Source organism: Diorhabda carinulata, chromosome 2 (assembly GCF_026250575.1).
Source record: "Diorhabda carinulata isolate Delta chromosome 2, icDioCari1.1, whole genome shotgun sequence".
NCBI lineage: Eukaryota > Metazoa > Arthropoda > Insecta > Coleoptera > Chrysomelidae > Diorhabda > Diorhabda carinulata.
In genome coordinates this window covers 16,801,646-16,827,769 of record NC_079461.1, presented here as the reverse complement: position 1 = coordinate 16,827,769, position 26,124 = coordinate 16,801,646, and the positions used below count along the sequence as shown (strand labels likewise).

At 32.5% G+C, this 26,124-nt stretch overlaps 2 protein-coding genes across 5 annotated transcripts in view; one reads left to right on the top strand and one right to left on the bottom strand.

The window, feature by feature from the left end:
* Window positions 1–945: 945 nt before the first annotated feature.
* On the bottom strand, window positions 946–25,466 carry LOC130890738 (uncharacterized). Of its 4 annotated transcripts, none has more exons than XM_057794993.1 (17): window positions 25,201–25,466; window positions 24,174–24,382; window positions 23,077–23,307; window positions 22,306–22,529; window positions 17,013–17,210; window positions 15,963–16,247; window positions 14,421–14,574; window positions 13,115–13,365; window positions 12,866–13,032; window positions 11,089–11,398; window positions 9,424–9,664; window positions 8,549–8,759; window positions 5,433–5,906; window positions 5,045–5,258; window positions 3,489–3,664; window positions 2,490–2,637; window positions 946–1,552 (listed from the first exon to the last, which is right to left on the bottom strand). In XM_057794993.1, the coding sequence occupies exons 1-17, from the start codon at window positions 25,435–25,437 to the stop codon at window positions 948–950; spliced, it is 4,335 nt and encodes a 1,444-aa protein (XP_057650976.1). In that variant the 5' UTR covers window positions 25,438–25,466; the 3' UTR covers window positions 946–947. The 4 variants fall into 4 exon arrangements, with proteins under 4 accessions (XP_057650976.1, XP_057650977.1, XP_057650978.1 ...); XM_057794994.1 differs by having other exon boundaries at window positions 8,549–8,711; XM_057794995.1 differs by having other exon boundaries at window positions 13,115–13,263.
* The window catches only part of LOC130890739 (4-hydroxyphenylpyruvate dioxygenase), a 30,089-nt gene continuing 17,661 nt past the window's right edge, over window positions 13,697–26,124 (top strand). Inside the window, exon 1 of the mRNA XM_057794997.1 lies at window positions 13,697–14,062. The gene's annotated coding sequence lies outside the window, so the exon portion shown is untranslated. The remainder of the gene's footprint in view (window positions 14,063–26,124) is intronic.

The window sequence follows — 26,124 nt, the reverse complement described above, 5'->3', positions numbered from 1 at the left end:
CCAGAATAACTAAGACCAGTTCTAGTATTATAAACTATGTCTTGTTATCGTATGATCCAGAATCCATCGACTGTACTGTCTTTAATTCAATAATTCTTTCCGATCATGTGGTTGTAATAAATTTTCGTCAAAATCCAATACTAAAAATGCTTCTCGAAAATTATGCCGTATCTTTTCGGAAAAAAGTATTCAAATCTTCAAGCACAGTTATCAAACAACTGATTGGAACATGCTCTCTGGTGATGTGAACGTCGAATTTTCTAGATTCATAAAACTAGTCTGGCATCAAATTTTTTTCCCCTCAAGTGTATCAAAAATGAGCAAAATTAACCCTGGTGCAGTAGAGGTTTACGTATATCTGCAATTAACATGCGATCTTTATCTCAGATAGTGTTTTCGTCAAAACTTACGTGAAACTATACTGAAAAATTTATCACAAGACAATAAAAGCTGTCAAAAATATGACTCGCCAATTCAGGTAACATGCTCCATTGTGAATGATCTAACAAATAAGAATTCTTCATCAAGTATAATTGCTACTTCTCTTAATAACCTCAATAATTATTTTGTGAATGTAACCAAAAATTCATAAAATTCTATAACTCCTTCTCATATCTCCCTGTTGCTAATGCTAACTCACACAGTTTCTTCTTTAAGCCCATAGTTTTAGCAGAGCTTCGCAATACAATTAATGACATTAAGGTTTGCATGGTTTGAGTAATGGCTTAACAACAGAAGTCAGCTTGTAAAGATTTATACAACGATGTCTTCTTGCAAACTTATAGAATGTGGAGTGCTCCAAGGCTCAGTACTAGACTACCTAGACATCATTGGTAAAATATGTTTTTTTGCAGACGATTCTAGTTTCTCTTACATCTTATAATAAAAAGATTTTAAGTATTAACTGTGAGGATAGTTGATTGATTTGAAAATTAAACTCCAGAATTTCAATTCATACTATAATTTTTACAAAAATATTCACTATTTTTGAATAAATAATAGAGATGCCCATTTTCGTAGCATATATAAGGGAAAATTATCTCGTGTAAATCCACTTCTGGTAATAATTTACTCAAGATTTCTAGAAAGAATATCGATTTTGGTGGAAGGTGATCAAATTTCAAGGTATTATCAGGTATTTCTGGATCTTGTTTACCATGTAATGTAGCAAATGCGATATTTTTATTATTGAGACCTAATTTTCTTGAATTATCATCTAGTTCTGAACGACCTTGTTTATTAAGCAGCGCTACGTTTCTTAAATTAGCTTGTTGTCTCATATCTAAAGGTTTTTCATATCGCTTTTTATCCAACGTAGAAACTTGTTTTGAAACGTTCTCATTATAAGCGACTGGTTTTTTATATTTACTCTCACTTTTATCTCGTTGAATTTTATTTTCGACCCGTTTATCAACACGTCCAACGAAGTCATTTTTTTCCGATTTTTCAATTTTTTTTCGATTCTCGTCTTCATATTTTGTTCTACCACCGCGCTTAGTTTTTCCACTTTTAACATCGTTGTCAAAACTATCAGTTCCATCAGAATCATCACCTTAATAAACAAAATTAAACTCAAATCAGTACAATTTGTTGAAGAAATCGAATCTGAGAGGATACCAGAAGTACTTGGCCTGACTTAGAGATGGAGGTAGTTTCAAGTTTGAAGAAGCCACGTTGAATAGTCTTTGTTTGGCAGCCATCAATAGTGAACTCTGGATGAGACTTTTTCGTTAACAACAGTAAAATATTGAGTTTAAACGAAGTCGTACGACCTGAAAAGACCAGCATCGCGGCTAAATTAACTGAAAATTTAGTCATGAGAAAGCTGTCCACAGATACGTGCTGCGTTTGCTCACAATAGAACCAAAGCAGCGACGAGAAGATGTTTCCATCGAGTGTTTCGCAATTTTTTACAGAAATAAAACCGTTTTATAACCATGGATGAAGCTTGGGCTCATCACTACACACCCAAAGCAAAAAAATCAAAACAATGGACTAAAAAGATGGAGGTCCGGCTCCAAAGAAGTTAAAAGACCCTTCCATCTGCAAGCAAGATTAGGGCGTCGGTTTTTTGGAATGCACGTGGGATAAAAAAGATCAAAATTAATTAATGAATGTTTGAATTCGCCAGATTTAGCTCCCTCGGATTATTTTCTGTTTCAAGACTTGAAAACATAGCTGCTTGTTTTGAGGAGGCTTGACAAATCTTATTATAAGGAGAGTATCGAACTTATTGAACATCGGTGAAAAATTTTTGTGTTTTTTCTTGTTGGGCCAGGTACTTCTTGAACCTTCCTCGTCTAATAGTCGCACTATAGAACCAAGTATTGGCAACCTATGAGAAGTCGTTCTTCCGTTAAGATAATTCAGTATTTCCAAGGATATTGATTCGAACTTTTTTATTTTGTTTTGAAAAAAATCGTATCTTTTACATTCATGTTTAGTTAAAAAATACCTTATACATAGGAAATATCTTATATTCGATTCACCTTTTCTGAGTTTCTTAAACTTCTTGCCGGTTCTCGATTTTTTAGCTCCCTGATCTCGTGTCTTAATTTCGTGTTCGGAATCGCTCCACCTCTCCCTCATAGCTTTGGAATAAACTTGTTTGTTGACTCTACTCGTCCTTCTAGATCTCTGAAACAAACATTTTCAAATTTTATGCTAGTGAGCACAACTTCGAATTCAGCTTATCAAAAAATTTTTTGATCGTAATAATCCTTTTAGAACCGTTTTGTTCCTTCTCGCCAATTACTTCACGTCATTCCCAGATATTCTCCTAGACTTCATCAAATCTATACTCCCTGTTTTGATCTGTCATCACTTCCAATTAGTTGAAGTTAATCAAATTCCTTCCACTCTCCTGTTAAACAGCACTGTTGATAGTATATCCTCAACTTCTATTCTTGATGGTTTCCACTACCAAGACTGGTTCTTTCTTCTCCAAACTCGTCTTTCTCATTTCCTATTGTTCCATCATTTAGCATTTCATTGAGATATCCCTTTCACCTAATTCTCAATTTTATTCAGTTATTTTTCATTTCAATTCATTCTTTAGGTCTATGCCTTACTAAGTCTCTTCCTTCTTAAGCTTAATGGAAAAGGCTTAAAAATATCTTCTTATAGGTCCATACAATCGAGCCTATAATGCAGAGCTCAAGATGCCTTGTGACCAAGACTGTTTATTGATTCGTCGAAACCAAGTTTGAAAGTTATCCTGTTGGTAAATGTGAATGACTTACCATCAATTCCAGTTGCAAACTCTGTTAACATGAAAGGGAAAAATCGGCCGAATCCTCTCAATAAAATTCAGGATTCACAAAATATTGCTGCTACTTCTGTGAGAAAATTTCACCCCTGGTCAGAAAAATGTCACCCACGATCTTTTGAAAGGAAAACTATGACGAAGACTATGACTAAATTCCTCGGTGAATTCATCGTCATAGCGAAGATAAATTCACTTTTTTCTAATTACTGTATTTACATACTTTTCCTTCAAAGTCCATATGGACGCGCATATCAGAATCAACAGTTTTTGTAAAAGTTCTACCATATGAGGCTTGTTCGCGTTGGCCTGTCAATAAATTTTCTCCCATATCATATTTAGACCACTTTTTTGACGTATTTTTTTGATCGTGAGATAAATAGAACAAATCCATGAGACCTAAAAAAAGTCTTACTGAAGGCTATCCTATTCATTCTTAACTACATATTGGGAGTTGTGAGTGTTTTCTGGCCACTGAAGAATACAGAATGAATGTCGATGAGAGATCCCAGACCCGGGGACTAGGAGGAACGTAAGAAATAGAACATAGAACAAATTAATTAGTTAAGAATTGCAAGGATCAATATATTTTTGGTCAAACAAGTCTAGCCATTGATAGATTTTGTGAGTTGTGAGTTAATATTGAGCAGTTGGAACGATATTCTGAAGGAAATTTTCACGAAACATCTTTGTATAAAATCGATAGAATGTGATTTGTATCCATACAAAAACATAATTAAATATAATTTTTAATTTGCGTAGGTATTGAATTCTTCTTCATGAGATGATTTAGTGACTTTTATAATAAACTCTGGTCATAACATACAATTGAAAAGAATGTTCTTAGCACGCTAAAGTGGAAAAATGTCTTTTATGATGAACTTCCAATCATGCATAGCTAAAATAATGAAAGGTGTTTGATTCTGTGGTTCAAGGTTCGAATGTAAGCATCGGCATTGATTGGTAATCGTTCTCAATTGAAACTAAGTCGAGAAATATGAGCTGAATTCGTTTAAGACTGATAGAAGAGATTTTTACAAAAGTCTCACATATGATGGTCTAAACAGTTATTACTTAACGTGGTCCAATGTTCATTTCGTCGCGAGCTGATGGTGTTTGACATAAATAGAGAAACATTTCGATGCTACAAACTCCATACATATTCACGGAGAATTGAGCTTGGCGCCGCATCATGTTTCTGGTTCAAGTGGTATATACTAACCTTAAGAAGTATGTATGATATAATTTCATCAAAGAGAACTCGTATGCAACTACATTAAGGGATAGAGAAAGAAAGAAATGATTTATTGTCAAAAAATTGTTACAATTTGTAGATAAAATCTTGTAGAAAATGGAAAACAAACATAAAAATAACTAAATAAAAATTGAACAAATAAAATAAAGAGATGATATCGATTTGATTTCAATTGGCAAATGATTATGCATTTTATTAAATTGTAAAATATTGAGCCCTACTTCTAAACGTGGAGAAGTGTGCTTACGAATGAGGTAAACGGATTCAAAGATAAAAAAGGCTAAAGAGTAAATATTTAACAGCTCTCTTTTTTAGTTTGAAGATTCGCTCAATTTGAGTCGCACCAAACTACCCTAGAATGTAAAAGCAAGAGGGTAAGAGAGAAAATATTTGAAGACCGCGTAGATAGATAAGACTAACTTTGTCATACGCAAGTTCCATACAGGACGAGCTATTAATTGCTGGAAGTAACTCTATTTTTCGAAAAAATAACTATTTTTCCAGAAAAGTATCTGGAATTTTACCTATAATCATTTGGGATGGGCTTCTTCTATTGAATATGTTTATACCGCAAAGATGTTTGTCAGATTTTCTTTTTTGATGTTTCTGGAAACATCTTTCGGTGCAAAAATATATTTGTTGGCATACGGGACAAACAAATTCATTTACAGGTTTGAAGCATTCGATACATACGCTGTACCTTTTTGGATCATCCAAGCCAGGAGGAAAAAGATTGTACTGAAAAAAAACACATTTAGTTATTATAGAATTAGTTGATCATACTAGAAGAAATTGGAATATTTCGTCTATATATTCAAAGCAACAAAACTTATAACCAATTACAATAATTCAAAGTATAAAATAACTACCCTGAAAAAAAAACATTTATATATTTGTTATATTATTACTTACCCTCTTTTTGGCAATCTCCTTATTCCTAAAATCCATATTTTCGATGGATTTCAAAAATTCTTCTGCAGAAGGTACGCCAGTGCTTTGGTACTGCACATCATTTTTGGAACGCTGTTTTTGGAATTGTTTTTTAGATTTAATGGGAGGAAACTTACAATTTTCAAGCAAGAAATCGATCACATCACGAATCAATCCAATATCAAATCTAAATTCATGAATTTTTCCATGGTTGAAAAGTATCTTGAGATTCTTTAGAAAGGTTTCAGGGAAAACATACAATGCTATAGGTTTAATTGATTCTTTGTGCAACAAGTCAGCTTCTGCACAGTCGTACAAAACTTCAGTGAAGAGCAAAGCAAGTCTCTCTAAAATTTTGCGCCTGGTCTGCACTCCTACGAATTCCTCCAATTTGTGCATCACTTGAATGTTCTTTTTAATCAGTTTAATATGATTGTTCGATTTCACATCTTGTTTCTAAAATGCTCAAATTGATGGATAGTTACTTTAATTATAATACACTGAACCAATGGAGAAATCCACAAGCTACTGACAGAAAAGTCAGAAAAAAACAACAAAGAACATTCTGCAAACCAGTTCCCATCACTGAGACGGCATATGCAGAACTAGCATCGAAATCAATTGAGCAGAAACTAAAGAAACGGATAAAATAGTGGACAACACCAGGAAGATGATAAATCTGAAAGACGAAAATGATAACGGAATACAAAACAAGACGATGAATGAACTGAAGAGGATCATCAAACCACAAGACATGGAGGGACGAAGGACAAACATTAACATATACTCAAAAAGACAGCAGTCATCGACAAATTAGAGATCAAACACAAGAACAAAGAGTTGGAAAATCAATAGAAACAAGACATAGACAACCCGAAGATACTGTCGGGAAAACCGTGCAGGAACCCATGGAATGTGGAAGCTATTATACTAGAAACAGCAAAACTACATGTCTGTAGCTATGTACTACAGTTGCTGTAGATATAGGCACGTGAAGAGATACTGTAGAGAGAAAAGTCAGTTTGTTATAAATGCACCAAAGACTATGATTACCGAATATGAAAAGGTACCAAGCTGGGAAGACGAAATACCCCAATATACCAAAGAAACTTGAAGGAAACAAGAAGAAAGACAATCTAAATGTACTTAACACGAAGTCAAACTATAATCAAGTTTTTAAATAGTAGAAAGAACTAAAATACAGAAATGATTGATACAACGCAACATTAGAGGTGAATCTGCATCTGAACAATATACAACATAGGCTTTGGATGGTGAAGTTTAAGGAAATGGGTGATGTTGCGAACTAGATTTCAGCAAAAACAAATGAAATTAAATCTTCTGCGAGCAGTGGTTCGCAGTTGGAGTGATGATGGCGCCAGATAACATTCACTGAGGAACATTAAACTACATGAACCAAAAAACGAGGCTCTCAGATGTTGTCTTCAGTTTGGGTCTCCCGCCCGAACGAGGGTTTGTTATACCCCTCTGATAAATCGTAATAACGTCGAACTTTTCATTAGTGACAACTTCTTGTAATTACGAGCCATTGAGGATGTTAATATCGATCAAAAAGTCTATTGACATCACAATCTTAAGAGGAGATGTGATTTAATATTCGTCGAGGCATTAGCCAAGAAAGTAGTTTTCTCCATCGAAGAACGGCAGAGGAATCTTTCATTTTGAAGTCTCAAGAAGCCATACAAAATATAATGGATCTATAAAAGAGAAAAAAAGAGCAGAAGAGATTATTAGAGGTACAGAAACATAGCAAATATAAAAAGAGAGAAATAAAACAAACATGAAACAATTTTATAAAGAGATGAAACATCGAACCACTACCCAAAAGTAAAAGGAATAAGAGATAAAAATGTTATAATACAAAATGATCCTGAATTAATAGGGAATATATGGAAATAGTTCTATGAAACTAAAATATATGATAGATGGAAATTCAGGAATACAAAACAAGAAGAAGTATAATGTCCAACTAAAAATGAAGTAGAAGAAGAAATAAGAACACTGAGTAATGGGAAAACCAATGGAGAAGATGAAATAGAGGCTAAACTGATAAAATATGGAGAAGAACAAATTTGGAGTAGAATATTGGTAGAATTATACCAATATACTAAAAAAGGCAGTAAAGAGGAATTGGAAAATTGACTCATGATAAATGAATTATGAAAAATGTGGAAACGTATCCGAAAGAACCTTGGAACGTTCAAATATCACAATGAAAACAAGAATGATACCCTCCGACGAAATTGATAGGAAAAAAAAACTGGAAAAGAAAAGATATAAAGTAAAAGTAGTTTTCTCACACACAACCTGTGGCTTTCCAGCCTCACGAGGTTTGAATTGTGAATGATTATAGCAGAAAAGTTTCGAGAGAACGTGAAAACCAGAAGAGCGTTCTGGTATTGTAGAATCACTCAAAAAAATTCTTTCAAAACTTAAATGTAGTTATAATCAAAAATCGTATCGGACATTCTTGTTAGTGGATTCCTCATGAGGCACTGCCGCTTTAGAAAGCAGTTGACGAGGAGAGATCCAACAGAAATTGATAAATGAGGATTATTAACAAGAGCCTTGTATAAGAGAGACCGGCAAAGTCTACAGAAACTTTGTAAATAGAAGGTAAATTTTAGATTTTATAAGCTGCTCTAACAGCAACATGAGATCGCGACGAGGAAGTTAAACTCGGATAGCAATTGCAAAAACAGCTTTACAAAGTTTAATACGTTCCTAATCCGCCGAAAAGTATCACTAAACCTTAGATTGAAGGTGATAAATTGTTATATTTGGCCAATCCTTTTGTATGGTATGGAGACGTGGTTCCTGAAAGTGAGATCCTTAAACAGAACAGAAGCAATGGAAATGTGGATTTTGCGCAGACTTCTGCGGATCCCATGGATCATATCTTATTTGGAACACATCCTGCGAGGACCAAAATATTCGAATCTCAAGCTTATACTGACGGGAAAGATCGACTGAAAGAGAGGGCCTTCAGATAAATGATTAGTTTTGAACAAGAGAACACCTACATGCTGTAAAGTGTATGGTACTTAAGAAGAAGATGTAGCTCATTACATCCATACCTGCTTTTCTTGTTTCGTGGACTTTTGTTTTATCGTCAGATTCTTCTTTATAAAATCAGCAACGTTTTCGTATTCTCCCACAGGATTCAATGGACTGACGTTTTCGTGCACCACATTTTCAAGTACTTTTTTCATAGTTTCCAGTGGAAGGATATTAATGAATCTATTGGTGAAGAAAAAAGTCAAGACATTTCCTTCATTATTGTTGACTCTATAACAGATAAATGAATTATTGAGTTTGAATAAAAAGTTTACAGGAAAATTACTGGCTGACTTGAAGACAAAAACTGAAGGAATATCTCTCAACGTTTATCGTATAAAATTGTTACAAACAAATTCGTAAAATGGTTCCCTATACCGGCCCTGTTCAGCTACTATGAAATTTTGAAAATTCGGCGAATTCGCGCGTCGCTTTCGGGCGGCACCTTTCACATTTTTTATAAATGTAAAGAAAATGGAAGACCTCGAATTTGTAACTATTTTTTTTGTTGCAGTTTATTGTTGCGGTTTATTCACAGCATTTCTTCTAAATAATTTCTAGGAAAGTCCTGAAACTGCCCTCCTTAAACACCCTACGCCAAGAAAAAACTTGTGTACGTAATAAATCTCACCCAAATTACTCATAGGTGTAATACTTTACTGTGAGTTGTAGTCGAATAATGTAGGACCAAATATTTTGTGCAGCTGAATAAAAACGTTACCGAAAGTTCTGATTACAGCGTGACGGCATGTTCGAGGCGTTTCAAATGCTTCAGACAGATAATTAGCCGTTAGTGGATCACCGATCTCTTGTTAATTCAGGTGTTAATTCTATAATCACTACACTTTATATATAAATCATAAGGTTTCACTCTATATATGAATTGTGTCTTTACCTATAAGGATCTATGATATCCAGATTAACCAAAATACGAACTAGATTCACATTTCCTGATATCATTGCCAATCTTAGTGCGTCTTGTCCCAAATAAGTTTCTTTCACATCAATCCCAGACTTGACAAGTACTTTCGCTAGAGTTTCTAAATAATAACAATTGTCTGAATGGAAGTCAGTTCTGAGACATAATGTGTGTAATGGATTTTTCTCGTCGTCTTCAAATTCTTCAACAACAAATGCTTGAAACAGAAATAGTAAAAAACATTTCAATATATTAAATATACATACCTCAGTTAAATATTGAAACAAATGTTTTATTTTGCAGACAACTTCAACGAAATAAAAGAAATATGTCAACTGTTTTTCGATATTTTAAGTGACTAACCTAGTATCAAGTAAGCTCCATCTTCCACTGAAAAATTACTAAAAAAACATCTAGAAGCACAAAAATTAATTGCGACAATCAACCCGCTTTTAATCGATGAAAATTTAATTGCTTGCTCAATATCCATTAAATTCTGTCAGATAAATCAAGTTCCAACTAAAGAAGCTTTAATATGTTCAATATTTCGTTGTCCACCCAGTGTTTAACTCTGTTTTATCATCACGTTCCATATTTTAATTAAATCAGTTTCTCCTCTCAATAAATACAAAAACTAAAATTCCACTGTCGATTCTAAAACGTCCTCTATCTACAGCGCTTATAAACGGCTATTAGAAAATTCCTGAATACGGCGAATCTTGATTTGCTTCTCATTATATCAGGCGGTTTATTTACATAGTTTTTTTTAAATAATTTCTAGGAAGGTTAATTAATTCATTTGTTTTGTTTCTTTATTTTATAGAAGTTTTTAGATATCTTCTGGGGTATATAAGGAGTTGTGTAGCGCAGTTTAGTTCAGTTCATAATAAATAGTCGTAGTGAACAGACGAAAATGAAAGTAATCAACGAATTTAAATGAATAATTTAAGTTAGTGAAGTTATGGTGACTATTTCCTTCGAAAAATTTAAGCCAACCAAAAAGCTGTAATATTTTATGTTTACCTAGCAACGATCAAATTTCAGCGATAATACTGCACTAGTGCAAATTATCGATAATTTGCACTAGTGCCAAATTTTCGTCTAGGATTAATAAACATCATTTGGTTTTAATTTTATATTTTAAGAAAAGGAACAATTATTGAAAATGCAATTAGAATATACAACTTTACTGGAGGCCGACGATGGTGTTTCTATGCTGCTTCCACCACTTCTTATTATAATTTAAAGAATAACAAATTTTAAACACAGAATCAAGTTTATTTTAAATTAAATTTTTCTCAGGAAATAGTCTGCCAAAATGCCCTCTCGTGCATGTCAAATTGTCTCATAATTTCCTCTCGTGCGCATTCGCGCACTCGAGAAAATTAAATTATCGACAATTTGACATGCACTCGGGACATTAATATTGATAATTGAATTATAATATTGTTGATTTTTTGCCTTTTAATTAATAAACTTTCAACAATGTATATAATTAAGTTCCGAATTTGCATCATCTTCCATCACGAGTTGTCTAATCTTCATGACAACCACGATCAAGAGATTGTAGCAAAAGTTGAGATTTTATGGCGGGTATAGACTGGGCGCACGCTCGAAAAATTACTTAAAACGTGTTCTTACTTGTTAATTTATTTTTTATTCCTTCCCAATGATTGGCTTCAGCTTTTATATTGGGATTACAACCATATTTTATCAGTATTTCAAATATTTCCAAATTTTCTACAACACATTTAGCACTGGCCATAATATGGAGGGCATTTAATTTCTCGTTATCTGTAAGTACGTTAACATCGGCTCCGTATTCTAGAAATTTTTCAACCATTCTAGCGTTTTCTGTATAAAGTGTCATCAGAAATACTGGAATCGGACATTTCCCTGAATATGGTTTTGCTCCGTTTTCTAACAAAATTTCTATTGTTTCTTCGATAATCTTGAACAGAAATTGACTTTTAAAATTGTTTATTTCCAAAATATTACATCGGCTCATCAGCTAAACGGACAAGTGGAAGTGGAAAATACCTGGGACACAAACAAGATGCTTAACTTCTCTAGAGCTAAAGCCACGAAAGCCCTGAGAGTGTACAAAAGCTTTGTATAGAGGAATTGGGGTTAAAACTCTAAAATCCAACTGTGGACATACATTGGAATTGTGAGACAAATCATCACATATAAGACAGTATATTAGGGTACAAGAACTAGTTTTAATACCATGAGCAACAATCTCTTGTAAGAAAAAAAAGAGATTATTCTAGATACTGGAAGATCTAATGCTAAATGAGCGAAGATCTCTATTTTTTATGTCCGATGGAGCTCCAGCGCACTTGATAGAAGGTGTCATAATTGGTTGCGAAAATTTTCACCTAACAAACCCCAAATATTTTCTAGTTTTCTATCTATCCTAATCACTAGTGCTTTGAGGATTTTCCTCTTAGATATTTGACATAGCTTGTCATGTCATATTTTTTTCCATGTTATGTCACAGTCCCACACTTTTCAATTGCTACAATTTAAACTGTGCGATCCTCCACTTATTTTAGAATGAATTTGAATTTCAAAAATAACGAGTACATAGTCCCCAGCATCATTTCACATACAATCGTGCTAAAAATTTCAAATGTTTCAGATCACTGATTCAGTTCAGTTCAGAAGTAAATGAGAAATTCAATCTATGTCTCCATAAGAAACATATCCTGTGCTATCCTTCTCGCTACCATATTTGTTTTTAAGGGTTGGAAGATTAGATTGATTATGAATCTTCCCTGTCGAAGTTGAGATTGATCCAAGCGTACTGGTAGGTCATGGATATATTCCAGGTGCATGTCGGAAGCAATGATATTTTTTCCCTCACTTCTTCGTTTTTGTAGTCGTGATACCCAGCTTTTATAAATTGAGATGTTGAACGAAGCCTCCATAAATCAATGTTTCCATTACATCTGAAGCTGGAAAATAGATCAACGTTTTCAAGAACTGATTTTATATCAAAACAGATCTAAAATCAAAACGGTTCATCATATTAGGGTTGCTACTTAAGTTGTGAGATATGGCAACATTGATTTGAATATGTGAAATCTGACACTGCCATCTTAAAGTTTGACATTTCATCATTTTCCACCAATGCGAGATCTTACACATCAGTTTGAACAGAAACGTTTTTGAACAGTCAAAACATCGATTTGATGTGTCTCATCCTCTTTAGAGACACCCAATAGTAAATTGCGAGGTCAACGTTTTTCTACAATGATTTAATAGGGAATATTTTGAAAAATAATGCAGCTATAATCATTTATAAATATTTAAAGCATTTCTTTTGTTTATTGTCACTGTATATTTTTATTTGGATTCACTCTAAAAAGGTCTAAAAAGGGAGAAGCTGGATAAATTCAAAAAGTTTCTTCACCTTTAAAGCACTTGATAGTCCAGAGCTATCGAACCTAAGTATAGAATAATCACTAACTGCCTTAATGGGTTCAAGTTTGTAGCATGGAAAATTTGTGGAGAAAATATAGTCTGAATGATTTACCACGTCTTCTTCAGAATTGGACTTGTTTTTCGTCTTTTTCTTGGCTGTAATAATATATGATCAATATTCATAAAATTAAAAAATCAATGAACGGTCATAATTTATAAACAGGGAGTCTTAATTTACTCATAAAACGAACTGATCCTCTTCTTGTATTCATTACATCTAATACAGATTTGCTGGGGTACCAAATTTTTCCTTCTTTTTCATCATCTTCGGATACAACAGTTCCCGGTATGAATGCTTTCTCGTAATTGTCGACTTGATATTTTTCACTTAAATAAAGGATAACAGATAGACTTAAAGGAGTTAGGCATTCATCGTTCAATTGATTAGTATTTGCTCCGAATTGAGCTAGAATTTTTATAGTATCCAACCTAAAAGAGAGAATTCATTCAAACCCAAATCGCTTCTTTCTAAGTTTCCAAAACTGATTATAAACTGCTCCAAACACAATCTCTCCTAATTTACTGCCTTTCTTTCTTAATAACTTGATTGTCAAGGAAAGTTGAAGATTGTTTTACATCATTTCTTCCTATATTGAACTATGTATTATCAATTTGAACAAAGGTTTAGACCGTGAAGCCGGTCCTGCTCTATTATGATATCCGATATTAAAGTTTGGCAAATTTCCTATTTAAATTATTGTTTTTCATATTACAGCTTATTTTTGTATTGATATAGCTTAGAAAACAAAGTCAAATCTCCAGTTTCTGACGGCGAGGTCTTAAATTTGTTCAAATTTAATTGCGAGTCAAAGATCATTCCCAGATATGTGATTTGTACTATTTTTATCATTTAAATGTTTGTTTAATTTCTCATTGGAGTGAATCTTATGATTAGATATTTATAAAAAACTTCAAAAATTCATCGATCAGCATGATGATGTGATAGAAATTTAGTTAATGAAATTGTTGACGTTCTACTGTTAACTCCACCGAATAACCCTCTAAAATAAAGTTCGTTTTAAGCATGGGAAAACCTGCTAAGCCTACGTAGAGAACAGCAGCCACAGAAAGTTTAGAAATCCTCGACCAGGTATTTGTAAGCTCCACAACAATTTAGTGAGGAAAGGTGAGCTGAAACCTGTATTTTCAGGTCAAAATCATGAACTTTATATATCTTCTTCTTCATTATCGTACGTGTTTGCATCAATAGTTGCCTAGCTGCAGCTGGGATGAGGAAGACTAGCTTTCATTCCATCTTATCCTGGTGGTCGGGATGTATCCGGTCTTTTTTGCAATCTTTGCTAACCTGTCATCTGGCATTCTGTCCTCGTGGTGTCTCCATTTCCTTCGCCGATTCCTCGCTCATCTCACTACATCCGGATGTCACATATCTTCTTATTTCATCTTTTCTTTTGTAGTTAATCGATACTCAAGGTTTAAATCTATTAAATTGTTGATAGCGATGGAATTGATTTGATATTCACCTATTACGAACAGTGGCAAAAAATATACCAGTATTCCCTAAAGCATCAGAGACGTTGACACCGAAGTGACGTGTTTTCAAATGATTTATCACAGAATGATTATCTCCAATATAGCATTGATAGAAGAATTGAGTACAAGCAGTTTCTATGTCACCTAAAATCAATAATAGATACAATCATTTATATTTCATTGATTTTTCAATGCTCGCGATCAATATTTTGATATACAGAGTGTTTCTACATTCATGCGACAAAATTCTGGAGGTGATTGCTCGTAAGAAAGATGGGTCTTTTCTATTAGAAAGTTTCCTCATCCTACCCCTTTCTGAGATATCACCCTTAGAAAGTGGTGACCAAAATTGGGTGTAGACTATTGTTTCATAGTAACTCCATAGGCGGAAATCACAAGGATTCAACTCTGGAAATCGAGGAAGCCAAAGCTGGGGCCCTTCTGAACCAATTCAACCGTTGGGAGATGCTGCATCTAAAGTTGCCTGGCAGTCCAACTGAAGTGAACTGGATCATCATCGTGCATTTTCGAGAGAACTGGTGTGAGAAATTCCATTAAAAGACTGAGGCAGAAAATGTGGCCCAATTAAGTAACTCTTTCATAACCCATAACTTAATCTAACCTAACCTTACCTATGTGGAATTCCTCTAGCAGAATGAAGGTATCGGGGTCTCTAGGCCTAGTTTTGACTGTGAACACAGCCTTGCGTAAATGCAACCCACTAGCGATAACAGTTTTCAATTTTTCATTGGAAGGTGCCGCTGGTAACATCCAAACTCATCCTGGAGGTACTATTCACAATAGACTAAAGCAGTAATTCGCCTACACGGATGATGCTGTCATCAGATCTTTCGGGAGTAGTTGAGGAACTCGAGTCAGCAGCTGGAGCGAGAGGGCTCAAAATCAATGAACAGAAACCATGTATATGAGAACTTCGAGAAGAGCCCTGACCTCCTAAGCCACGTTCCAAGTCAGAGAATATCTCCAATACAAATATTTTGGGGCCTAGGGAACTGAAGATAATAACGTGACAAAGGAGATAAATGCAAGAGTTGCTGCGAGTAATAGATGCGTCTGGACACTCCGAAGAGCGCTTATGTTTAGAGGGATCTTCTCGAGAATGTTAAAGCTCACAATTTACAAGACAATAATCTGTCCGGTAGTCACATACGGATGCGAGACATGGACTATGACGACAAGTGAGCGGATTTTGAACTGCTGGAAACGAAAGATTTTTAGCTTTATTTGCAAGAACGGTGCGTGGAGGATCCGGAGGAATACTGAGCTGAAACAGATGTTTGGAACGCATCTGAGGTGAAACATGCCTTCTGATCGATACTCGTAAAAGACCACGCTGGTTGGAGGTCGTTGTGATGGACCTAATTCAGCTAGGAGTTCGACGTTGGAGGTACCATGCTCAAGACAGAAAGTATAGGCAGTCTATTGTTGAAAAGACCCCGGTTCTCATGAATTTTGTGGCATGAATTCAGAATCACTCTGTATATCGTGTTTTTCACACTATTACATCGTACCTGGTGGACCATATCCTTGTCTTAATCCCGACAACAAATCAGAAACGTTAAAGTTCACCATATACTCGGTCCTTCTGAGAAGAAAGCTATGCTTCAATATTTTCATCAAGATGGGCTCGTTATTCCATGCCAATACGTTAGATGGAGTTACTTTACTGAATTTGAACGTTTCACGAATTTTAAGATGATGTGAAAGTGTATTTCTCTTTTCTCTCAACTGATTAGCGATAATGGAGTAAAAAGCGTATTCATTGGAGATACAATCCAGTTTATTTTCCAAATTGACTATAAGAAAATTGATAAATAAATGAAAATAAGTGCCAAAACTGAGAATGAAAAAATTGGTCAGTAAGTGAAGTTTCTTGTATATCTTTACGATTTCTTCGGATAAAAATTCCAACATCGGTTTCAGATCTTTTTTCGTAGCCTCATTCAATGTCACTGCCGATGATCCAGGTTGAAGAGCTTGTCGAATTTTTTTTATTGTCATTCCTGGCTTCATGACGTTAATAGAGCCTTATGGAATCAAATAATTGACGCTGATTTTGTAATAAACATTCCCTGGTCATTTTTGGTGACACGCAGACAAGATAATTTAGCGAAGCGTAATTTGGACGAGTCAATGAATGTGGATGACCCTTTATTAAAATCAATGAAGGCTTTTTCGGGTTCCCATCATCTACAGTGCTTAATTTGCACCCGTTTTCCAATGAGATCAAAGTCCGTATCCGCTGCAGAAAATGAATGCCCAGAAATGAGAAATTTGTGTTCGATCCTAACAAAGTGATTCACGATCCTAACAAAGTGATTCACCAAAAAGAATTGTGAAGAAATTCAAATCTAGTTTCCTCCTCTTGGGGTGAGCTGAAAACTTTGATATTGATCCTAATGGATATAATTCTGAGAAACAATGAAGCTAAATCCGTTTAGAAATGTTTATTCATATGTTACTGGAATAGCAGCTCTCAAATTGCAGTATATCGGTTGTAGTGTGTTTAGCATAAAAACTTAATTTTAGAAGAAAACCAAAAGAATGAGCTTATAGCCTACCTATATCCTCGATCCCCATTTCGTCCATACATGTACAACTATCTGAATCACTCAATTCGTCACCTAAATCCACGTTTACGTTCGGATCAATATCATCTCGCTTTTCTGAAAAGGTCGACATGATACTGACATCACCTAAATTCCAAGTTATTGTTGAAATATTGGAATATATCCCATCCATCTGCTGACTATCGGTAGCTACGAAAAAGGAACAAACTGAAAATATATCTGTAACTTTCATAGTTAATAAATCAAAGTTCATAAATCAAAGTTCATAAATCATAATTCATAAATCGTAGTTCATAAATCACATTTCATAAATCATAGTTTTTGAATCATACTTCGTAAATCGTAGTTTATAAATCACAGTTCGTAAATCGTAGTTCGTAAATCATAGTTCGAAAATCATAGCTCGTAAATCATAGTTTGTAAATCATAATTCATAGTTCATAATTCATAAATCATAGTCCATAAATCATAGTTCGTAAATCATAGTTCGTAAATAATAGTTCATAGTTCATAGTTCATAGTTCATAGTTCATAGTTCATAGTTCATAGTTCATAGTTCATAGTTCATAGTTCATAGTTCATAGTTCATAGTTCATAGTTCATAGTTCATAGTTCATAGTTCATAGTTCATAGTTCATAGTTCATAGTTCATAGTTCATAGTTCATAGTTCATAGTTCATAGTTCATAGTTCATAGTTTATAGTTTATAGTTTATAGTTTATAGTTTATAGTTTATAGTTTATAGTTTATAGTTTATAGTTTATAGTTTATAGTTTATAGTTTATAGTTTATAGTTTATAGTTTATAGTTTATAGTTCATAGTTCATAGTTCATAGTTCATAGTTCATAGTTCATAGTTCATAGTTCATAGTTCATAGTTCATAGTTCATAGTTCATAGTTCATAGTTCATAGTTCATAGTTCATAGTTCATAGTTCATAGTTCATAGTTCATAGTTCATAGTTCATAGTTCATAGTTCATAGTTCATAGTTCATAGTTCATAGTTCATAGTTCATAGTTCATAGTTCATAGTTCATAGTTCATAGTTCATAGTTTATAGTTTATAGTTTATAGTTTATAGTTTATAGTTTATAGTTTATAGTTTATAGTTTATAGTTTATAGTTTATAGTTTATAGTTTATAGTTTATAGTTTATAGTTTAGTTTATAGTTTATAGTTTATAGTTTATAGTTTATAGTTTATAGTTTATAGTTTATAGTTTATAGTTTATAGTTTATAGTTTATAGTTTATAGTTTATAGTTTATAGTTTATAGTTTATAGTTTATAGTTTATAGTTTATAGTTTATAGTTTATAGTTTATAGTTTATAGTTTATAGTTTATAGTTTATAGTTTATAGTTTATAGTTTAGTTTATAGTTTATAGTTTATAGTTTATAGTTTATAGTTTATAGTTTATAGTTTATAGTTCATAGTTCATAGTTCATAGTTCATAGTTCATAGTTCATAGTTCATAGTTCATAGTTCATAGTTCATAGTTCATAGTTCATAGTTCATAGTTCATAGTTCATAGTTCATAGTTCATAGTTCATAGTTCATAGTTCATAGTTCATAGTTCATAGTTCATAGTTCATAGTTCATAGTTCATAGTTCATAGTTCATAGTTCATAGTTCATAGTTCATAGTTCATAGTTCATAGTTCATAGTTCATAGTTCATAGTTCATAGTTCATAGTTCATAGTTCATAGTTCATAGTTCATAGTTCATAGTTCATAGTTCATAGTTCATAGTTCATAGTTCATAGTTCATAGTTCATAGTTCATAGTTCATAGTTCATAGTTCATAGTTCATAGTTCATAGTTCATAGTTCATAGTTCATAGTTCATAGTTCATAGTTCATAGTTCATAGTTCATAGTTCATAGTTCATAGTTCATAGTTCATAGTTCATAGTTCATAGTTCATAGTTCATAGTTCATAGTTCATAGTTCATAGTTCATAGTTCATAGTTCATAGTTCATAGTTCATAGTTCATAGTTCATAGTTCATAGTTCATAGTTCATAGTTCATAGTTCATAGTTCATAGTTCATAGTTCATAGTTCATAGTTCATAGTTCATAGTTCATAGTTCATAGTTCATAGTTCATAGTTCATAGTTCATAGTTTATAGTTTATAGTTTATAGTTTATAGTTTATAGTTTATAGTTTATAGTTTATAGTTTATAGTTTATAGTTTATAGTTTATAGTTTATAGTTTATAGTTTATAGTTTATAGTTTATAGTTTATAGTTTATAGTTTATAGTTTATAGTTTATAGTTTATAGTTTATAGTTTATAGTTTATAGTTTATAGTTTATAGTTTATAGTTTATAGTTTATAGTTTATAGTTTATAGTTTATAGTTTATAGTTTATAGTTTATAGTTTATAGTTTATAGTTTATAGTTTATAGTTTATAGTTTATAGTTTATAGTTTATAGTTTATAGTTTATAGTTTATAGTTTATAGTTTATAGTTTATAGTTTATAGTTTATAGTTTATAGTTTATAGTTTATAGTTTATAGTTTATAGTTTATAGTTTATAGTTTATAGTTTATAGTTTATAGTTTATAGTTTATAGTTCATAGTTCATAGTTCATAGTTCATAGTTCATAGTTCATAGTTCATAGTTCATAGTTCATAGTTCATAGTTCATAGTTCATAGTTCATAGTTCATAGTTCATAGTTCATAGTTCATAGTTCATAGTTCATAGTTCATAGTTCATAGTTCATAGTTCATAGTTCATAGTTCATAGTTCATAGTTCATAGTTCATAGTTCATAGTTCATAGTTCATAGTTCATAGTTCATAGTTCATAGTTCATAGTTCATAGTTCATAGTTCATAGTTCATAGTTCATAGTTCATAGTTCATAGTTCATAGTTCATAGTTCATAGTTCATAGTTCATAGTTCATAGTTCATAGTTCATAGTTCATAGTTCATAGTTCATAGTTCATAGTTCATAGTTCATAGTTCATAGTTCATAGTTCATAGTTCATAGTTCATAGTTCATAGTTCATAGTTCATAGTTCATAGTTCATAGTTCATAGTTCATAGTTCATAGTTCATAGTTCATAGTTCATAGTTCATAGTTCATAGTTCATAGTTCATAGTTCATAGTTCATAGTTCATAGTTCATAGTTCATAGTTCATAGTTCATAGTTCATAGTTCATAGTTCATAGTTCATAGTTCATAGTTCATAGTTCATAGTTCATAGTTCATAGTTCATAGTTCATAGTTCATAGTTCATAGTTCATAGTTCATAGTTCATAGTTCATAGTTCATAGTTCATAGTTCATAGTTCATAGTTCATAGTTCATAGTTCATAGTTCATAGTTCATAGTTCATAGTTCATAGTTCATAGTTCATAGTTCATAGTTCATAGTTCATAGTTCATAGTTCATAGTTCATAGTTCATAGTTCATAGTTCATAGTTCATAGTTCATAGTTCATAGTTCATAGTTCATAGTTCATAGTTCATAGTTCATAGTTCATAGTTCATAGTTCATAGTTCATAGTTCATAGTTCATAGTTCATAGTTCATAGTTCATAGTTCATAGTTCATAGTTCATAGTTCATAGTTCATAGTTCATAGTTCATAGTTCATAGTTCATAGTTCATAGTTCATAGTTCATAGTTCATAGTTCATAGTTCATAGTTCATAGTTCATAGTTCATAGTTCATAGTTCATAGTTCATAGTTCATAGTTCATAGTTCATAGTTCATAGTTCATAGTTCATAGTTCATAGTTCATAGTTCATAGTTCATAGTTCATAGTTCATAGTTCATAGTTCATAGTTCATAGTTCATAGTTCATAGTTCATAGTTCATAGTTCATAGTTCATAGTTCATAGTTCATAGTTCATAGTTCATAGTTCATAGTTCATAGTTCATAGTTCATAGTTCATAGTTCATAGTTCATAGTTCATAGTTCATAGTTCATAGTTCATAGTTCATAGTTCATAGTTCATAGTTCATAGTTCATAGTTCATAGTTCATAGTTCATAGTTCATAGTTCATAGTTCATAGTTCATAGTTCATAGTTCATAGTTCATAGTTCATAGTTCATAGTTCATAGTTCATAGTTCATAGTTCATAGTTCATAGTTCATAGTTCATAGTTCATAGTTCATAGTTCATAGTTCATAGTTCATAGTTCATAGTTCATAGTTCATAGTTCATAGTTCATAGTTCATAGTTCATAGTTCATAGTTCATAGTTCATAGTTCATAGTTCATAGTTCATAGTTCATAGTTCATAGTTCATAGTTCATAGTTCATAGTTCATAGTTCATAGTTCATAGTTCATAGTTCATAGTTCATAGTTCATAGTTCATAGTTCATAGTTCATAGTTCATAGTTCATAGTTCATAGTTCATAGTTCATAGTTCATAGTTCATAGTTCATAGTTCATAGTTCATAGTTCATAGTTCATAGTTCATAGTTCATAGTTCATAGTTCATAGTTCATAGTTCATAGTTCATAGTTCATAGTTCATAGTTCATAGTTCATAGTTCATAGTTCATAGTTCATAGTTCATAGTTCATAGTTCATAGTTCATAGTTCATAGTTCATAGTTCATAGTTCATAGTTCATAGTTCATAGTTCATAGTTCATAGTTCATAGTTCATAGTTCATAGTTCATAGTTCATAGTTCATAGTTCATAGTTCATAGTTCATAGTTCATAGTTCATAGTTCATAGTTCATAGTTCATAGTTCATAGTTCATAGTTCATAGTTCATAGTTCATAGTTCATAGTTCATAGTTCATAGTTCATAGTTCATAGTTCATAGTTCATAGTTCATAGTTCATAGTTCATAGTTCATAGTTCATAGTTCATAGTTCATAGTTCATAGTTCATAGTTCATAGTTCATAGTTCATAGTTCATAGTTCATAGTTCATAGTTCATAGTTCATAGTTCATAGTTCATAGTTCATAGTTCATAGTTCATAGTTCATAGTTCATAGTTCATAGTTCATAGTTCATAGTTCATAGTTCATAGTTCATAGTTCATAGTTCATAGTTCATAGTTCATAGTTCATAGTTCATAGTTCATAGTTCATAGTTCATAGTTCATAGTTCATAGTTCATAGTTCATAGTTCATAGTTCATAGTTCATAGTTCATAGTTCATAGTTCATAGTTCATAGTTCATAGTTCATAGTTCATAGTTCATAGTTCATAGTTCATAGTTCATAGTTCATAGTTCATAGTGAAAATAAATTTTGTGTTGACCAATGTGATCAATGTAAATCTGAGTGTTTCTTATTAAAACATAAAAAATTCTCACTGGCTTCCGATTTAATAGAGTCACTGACATTGTTCTCGGCCTTAGATTCGTTTTTGTCATCAACTAAACAACATTTATTACATAAATCGAGCATTCTCTGAATCTTATCTTTGTCTCTACCAATTTTCACAATCTGCTTCTCAATCGTTGCTAAACGTTTATCGAATTCATCCAATTTATTTTGAATCATCTCAAGTTCCTTCTTCTCGTCTTCAGGTTTCAACCTATTACAAAAAACATCGCAATGAATAAGGTCTTGAACTATTTCGTGAACAACATTAATTTTCCCCGATAAAAATCAAGATCAGAATTGAAATAACTTTGGGCATTTGTCAATCTGTGTTATGTGTTATCAATGTTATGTGTGATCAGTACTACTGTACAGAGTGGAAACATGGACCTTGCAGGCTCAATTGATCAAAAAACATTTTAGATACATTTTAGACGCATCCTGAAGATACCTTGGACTGGCATAATCGCCAACGACCTCTGGGAGATCATATTGCTGATAAAAGTTTATTTCACAATCTCATCGTAATATATGCAAATGAATCTTTCATTGGATGAGTCTTGTATAATTTTTAAACAGCTTGTTGTATTTGAAAATTAACAATTCCACATACACGTAAACTTTTCAAATATTTACGAATAAATTTTCTAGCTCCATATTATATTAACATACCTGACTTAGTCGCTTCTAGTGTAGACATACTATATTTCGCTCATCGAAAAAGACAAAGTGGAATGAATAGAGAATATGATGAAACTTACTCCACTAGAATGTTTGAGTCAGATTCCTCGATCAATACTTCTATGATAGAGGATTTTCTTGCATAATATTCATCATACATGGACTTGTTGAAGAATACACTATTTCTATTTTTGATATTTGTATTGTACAATTCGTCCGATTTCTCCAAAACTTTATCATCGGCCCCTAAACACATAAGTAATTCTTTAGCCACATCATCTAGCTCTGTAGGAGACACATTCACTAAATTCCTGGAATAAATAACACTAATAAAGATAAGATATCTGTTTCTATGGTTTGAAGCATTCTCAGAAAGTCAACAGTCCATAGATGATAAACCATGCAACAGAAAGCCTTCTGCAAGAACTGATGAAAATTTTAGAACTCGTCGATTCTGAGGATATGTTTGAATTTTAGTTAATTGGATTATGGACTGAAAAAAATGGACTCTTTGGGAGTATCTCCAGGAAGACTTCAATAATCAATGATGGCCAATTCAAAGAACTAATTTATCAGATTTGTTTTGAGGGATTCGTCCACAAAAAGTTTGTGCCTCAAAATCGAAGAGTAAATTAATACTCATGCCGCAATGATCTTAAAAGGGGTCATACGCGTTGGACCCAAAGAGAAGACAACTTGATTACACAGCAATTTTAATAATTTTTGCAAACGAGTTTTTGGCAATTCCTCAACCTTCCTATTAATCTGACTTTTCCTCGTACTCAAATTTAGAACTCATCTGAAGAGATGTCATTTTGGGACATCAGAAAACATTTTAACTGATTTCTAACACTTGTGGAATAAATCTATCATCTCCAATTTGAATTACTTTGAAAAAGAGCTATTCACTTGCAGATATAGTCCCATAGAACTAATTTGAAAAATCGATTTAATGTCTTAATTTCCAAACATCTTTTATCCATCAATCATTCTTTTGAATGACACATTTAACCCTAAATTCTCATCTATATCTCTTCTGGTCCCATGATCCGATCGTATCCTATTTTCTTTTTCCTCTCTTTAGTATTTCTATCTTATTTGAACCTTCTTTTTAATGTATTTTTAAGTCTTAATCATCATCCAGTATCTGGATACAATTCATAACATTCATACTAACCTGAATTTCATCAATTTAAGATGGCCACTATTAGTATTCGCCAAACAGGTAATGAGTGAATGGAAAGCTTCTCCAGTTCTAATCAAAGAAAAACCATCCCATATTCCAACATCTTGTCTTCCATCACTATAAGTTAAAACGCCAGGTCCAAATCTTTTGTTGTCTTTGAAAAGTCCTTGAAAATGCGTACCATGTTCTGAGTAGAATATCTGAAACGATTATAAAGAGTTTAAAGAAGACAACAGAAATAAATATTTTTTATTTTCCTGGAGCCGTCACTGCCTGGATTTAGTGGAATTCTAAAATTCGGCATCAGATATTTGTTGTTTATATAACTTTTCATAGCAAGCGGTTTATTCACATTGTTTCTCTTGAAATATTCCTAGAAAGGTCTATTCATTTGTTTTGTTTCGGTATTTTCTAGAGCTATTAGAACTCTTTTGGGATATAAAAAGAGTTTCTGTAGCACCGTTTAGTTAGTTTATAATAAATAGTCGTAGAGAACAAAACGAATTACTAAAGTAATCGAAGAATTTAAATAAATAATTCAAGTTAGTTAAGTGTTAGTGAGAAATGAATTATAAGTTAGTTAAGTGTATGTATAGGGTTTTTCGATTCACCTCACGAATACAAATCGGATAAATAAATAAGAAAAATATTACAATATGATTATAGAAGATGATTTGATGGAGAAGTTGTCCACTGAAAATTCTCCGTATTATTGTTTTATTTTAATGTGTAAAGGTTTCCTTTTTAGTCTTTTGTGTACTGATAAAGGTCCGTAAACTTGGTTGACTTCTTCTTTTTAATGTATTTCATCTTCTAGTGTCTTTATTTTTGAGTAATCGTGGAGTGTTTTATTACTCACTTAACATGGGGCGTAGCAGAGTATTTTTAACTGAGTTCGTTGATTTATTTAGGAGTTTGGAGGCTTTGAATAGCCTCACAGCTGGATACCATAGTTCCAGATTGGCTTGATCGTTAATTTGTACAGAAAAGTCACCATAAATATAAAAAGTATCCTCACCTGACAATAACCTTCTAATTTATTAGCATAGAACAGCCCGTCGTAATAGATATAATGTCCATCATCAATGAAATAAGTTCCACTACCATGGATATTATCGTACAGGGTGAAACCTTCGTAGCATTGAGTTCCTCGGCCCGTCCATCTGTATCGTTTAGCATAAGATTTTTCTGTTTTCTTCTCGCATATACGTTCAGATTTATCAATTTCTTCTGGGCTCATGCATAATGAAGACATTTTGATGATGACATTGATTTGACGTTCAAATTTAGTGTGACAGTACATGAAAATCACAGAAAAGGATACCCGTATTTATATAGGAAGTACTAGAATAGAAGTCAGGAGTGGTAACCATCATCTCCCGCTCGTAGGTAATCTTCTTATGATTCTGGGATTCTGGTACCCAGATAAACAACTTTTTAATTGCTGAAAATGCTCAGCGTAGAAGATTCAATTCCATTTTTGATTTGTGTTGGTGATAGACCCTCTATAATCAAACATTTTATAACAGCGCAAGACTCAAAACAACTTGAAACTTTGTGTAAATCTTATTAAGACTTATCACTGATGAAAACTATGATCGGGTTAACTAAATAGTTATTTGAATGTTTGGAACCTAACCCAGCATAAAAATTAAAGCTTATCAAGATTAAACTTGAGGGTGAGTGGGTGAATCGTTAATAACCACTAAAAAACATTCAAACTTCATAATATATTATAGAACTTAATATATATGATGGGAGAAGTGATAGATATTAAAATATCTTGTAGATCATTTATTAACTTTGTGTTTGCCACCAAAAATTAAATGCGATGTTTGGAAACTGTAATCAGAATCTGGTTCTTGGTGAGGATCCATAATTAATTGATAAATGATCTACCTGACATCATGGTATGATGAGCAGATTCACAGTATTGCATTGA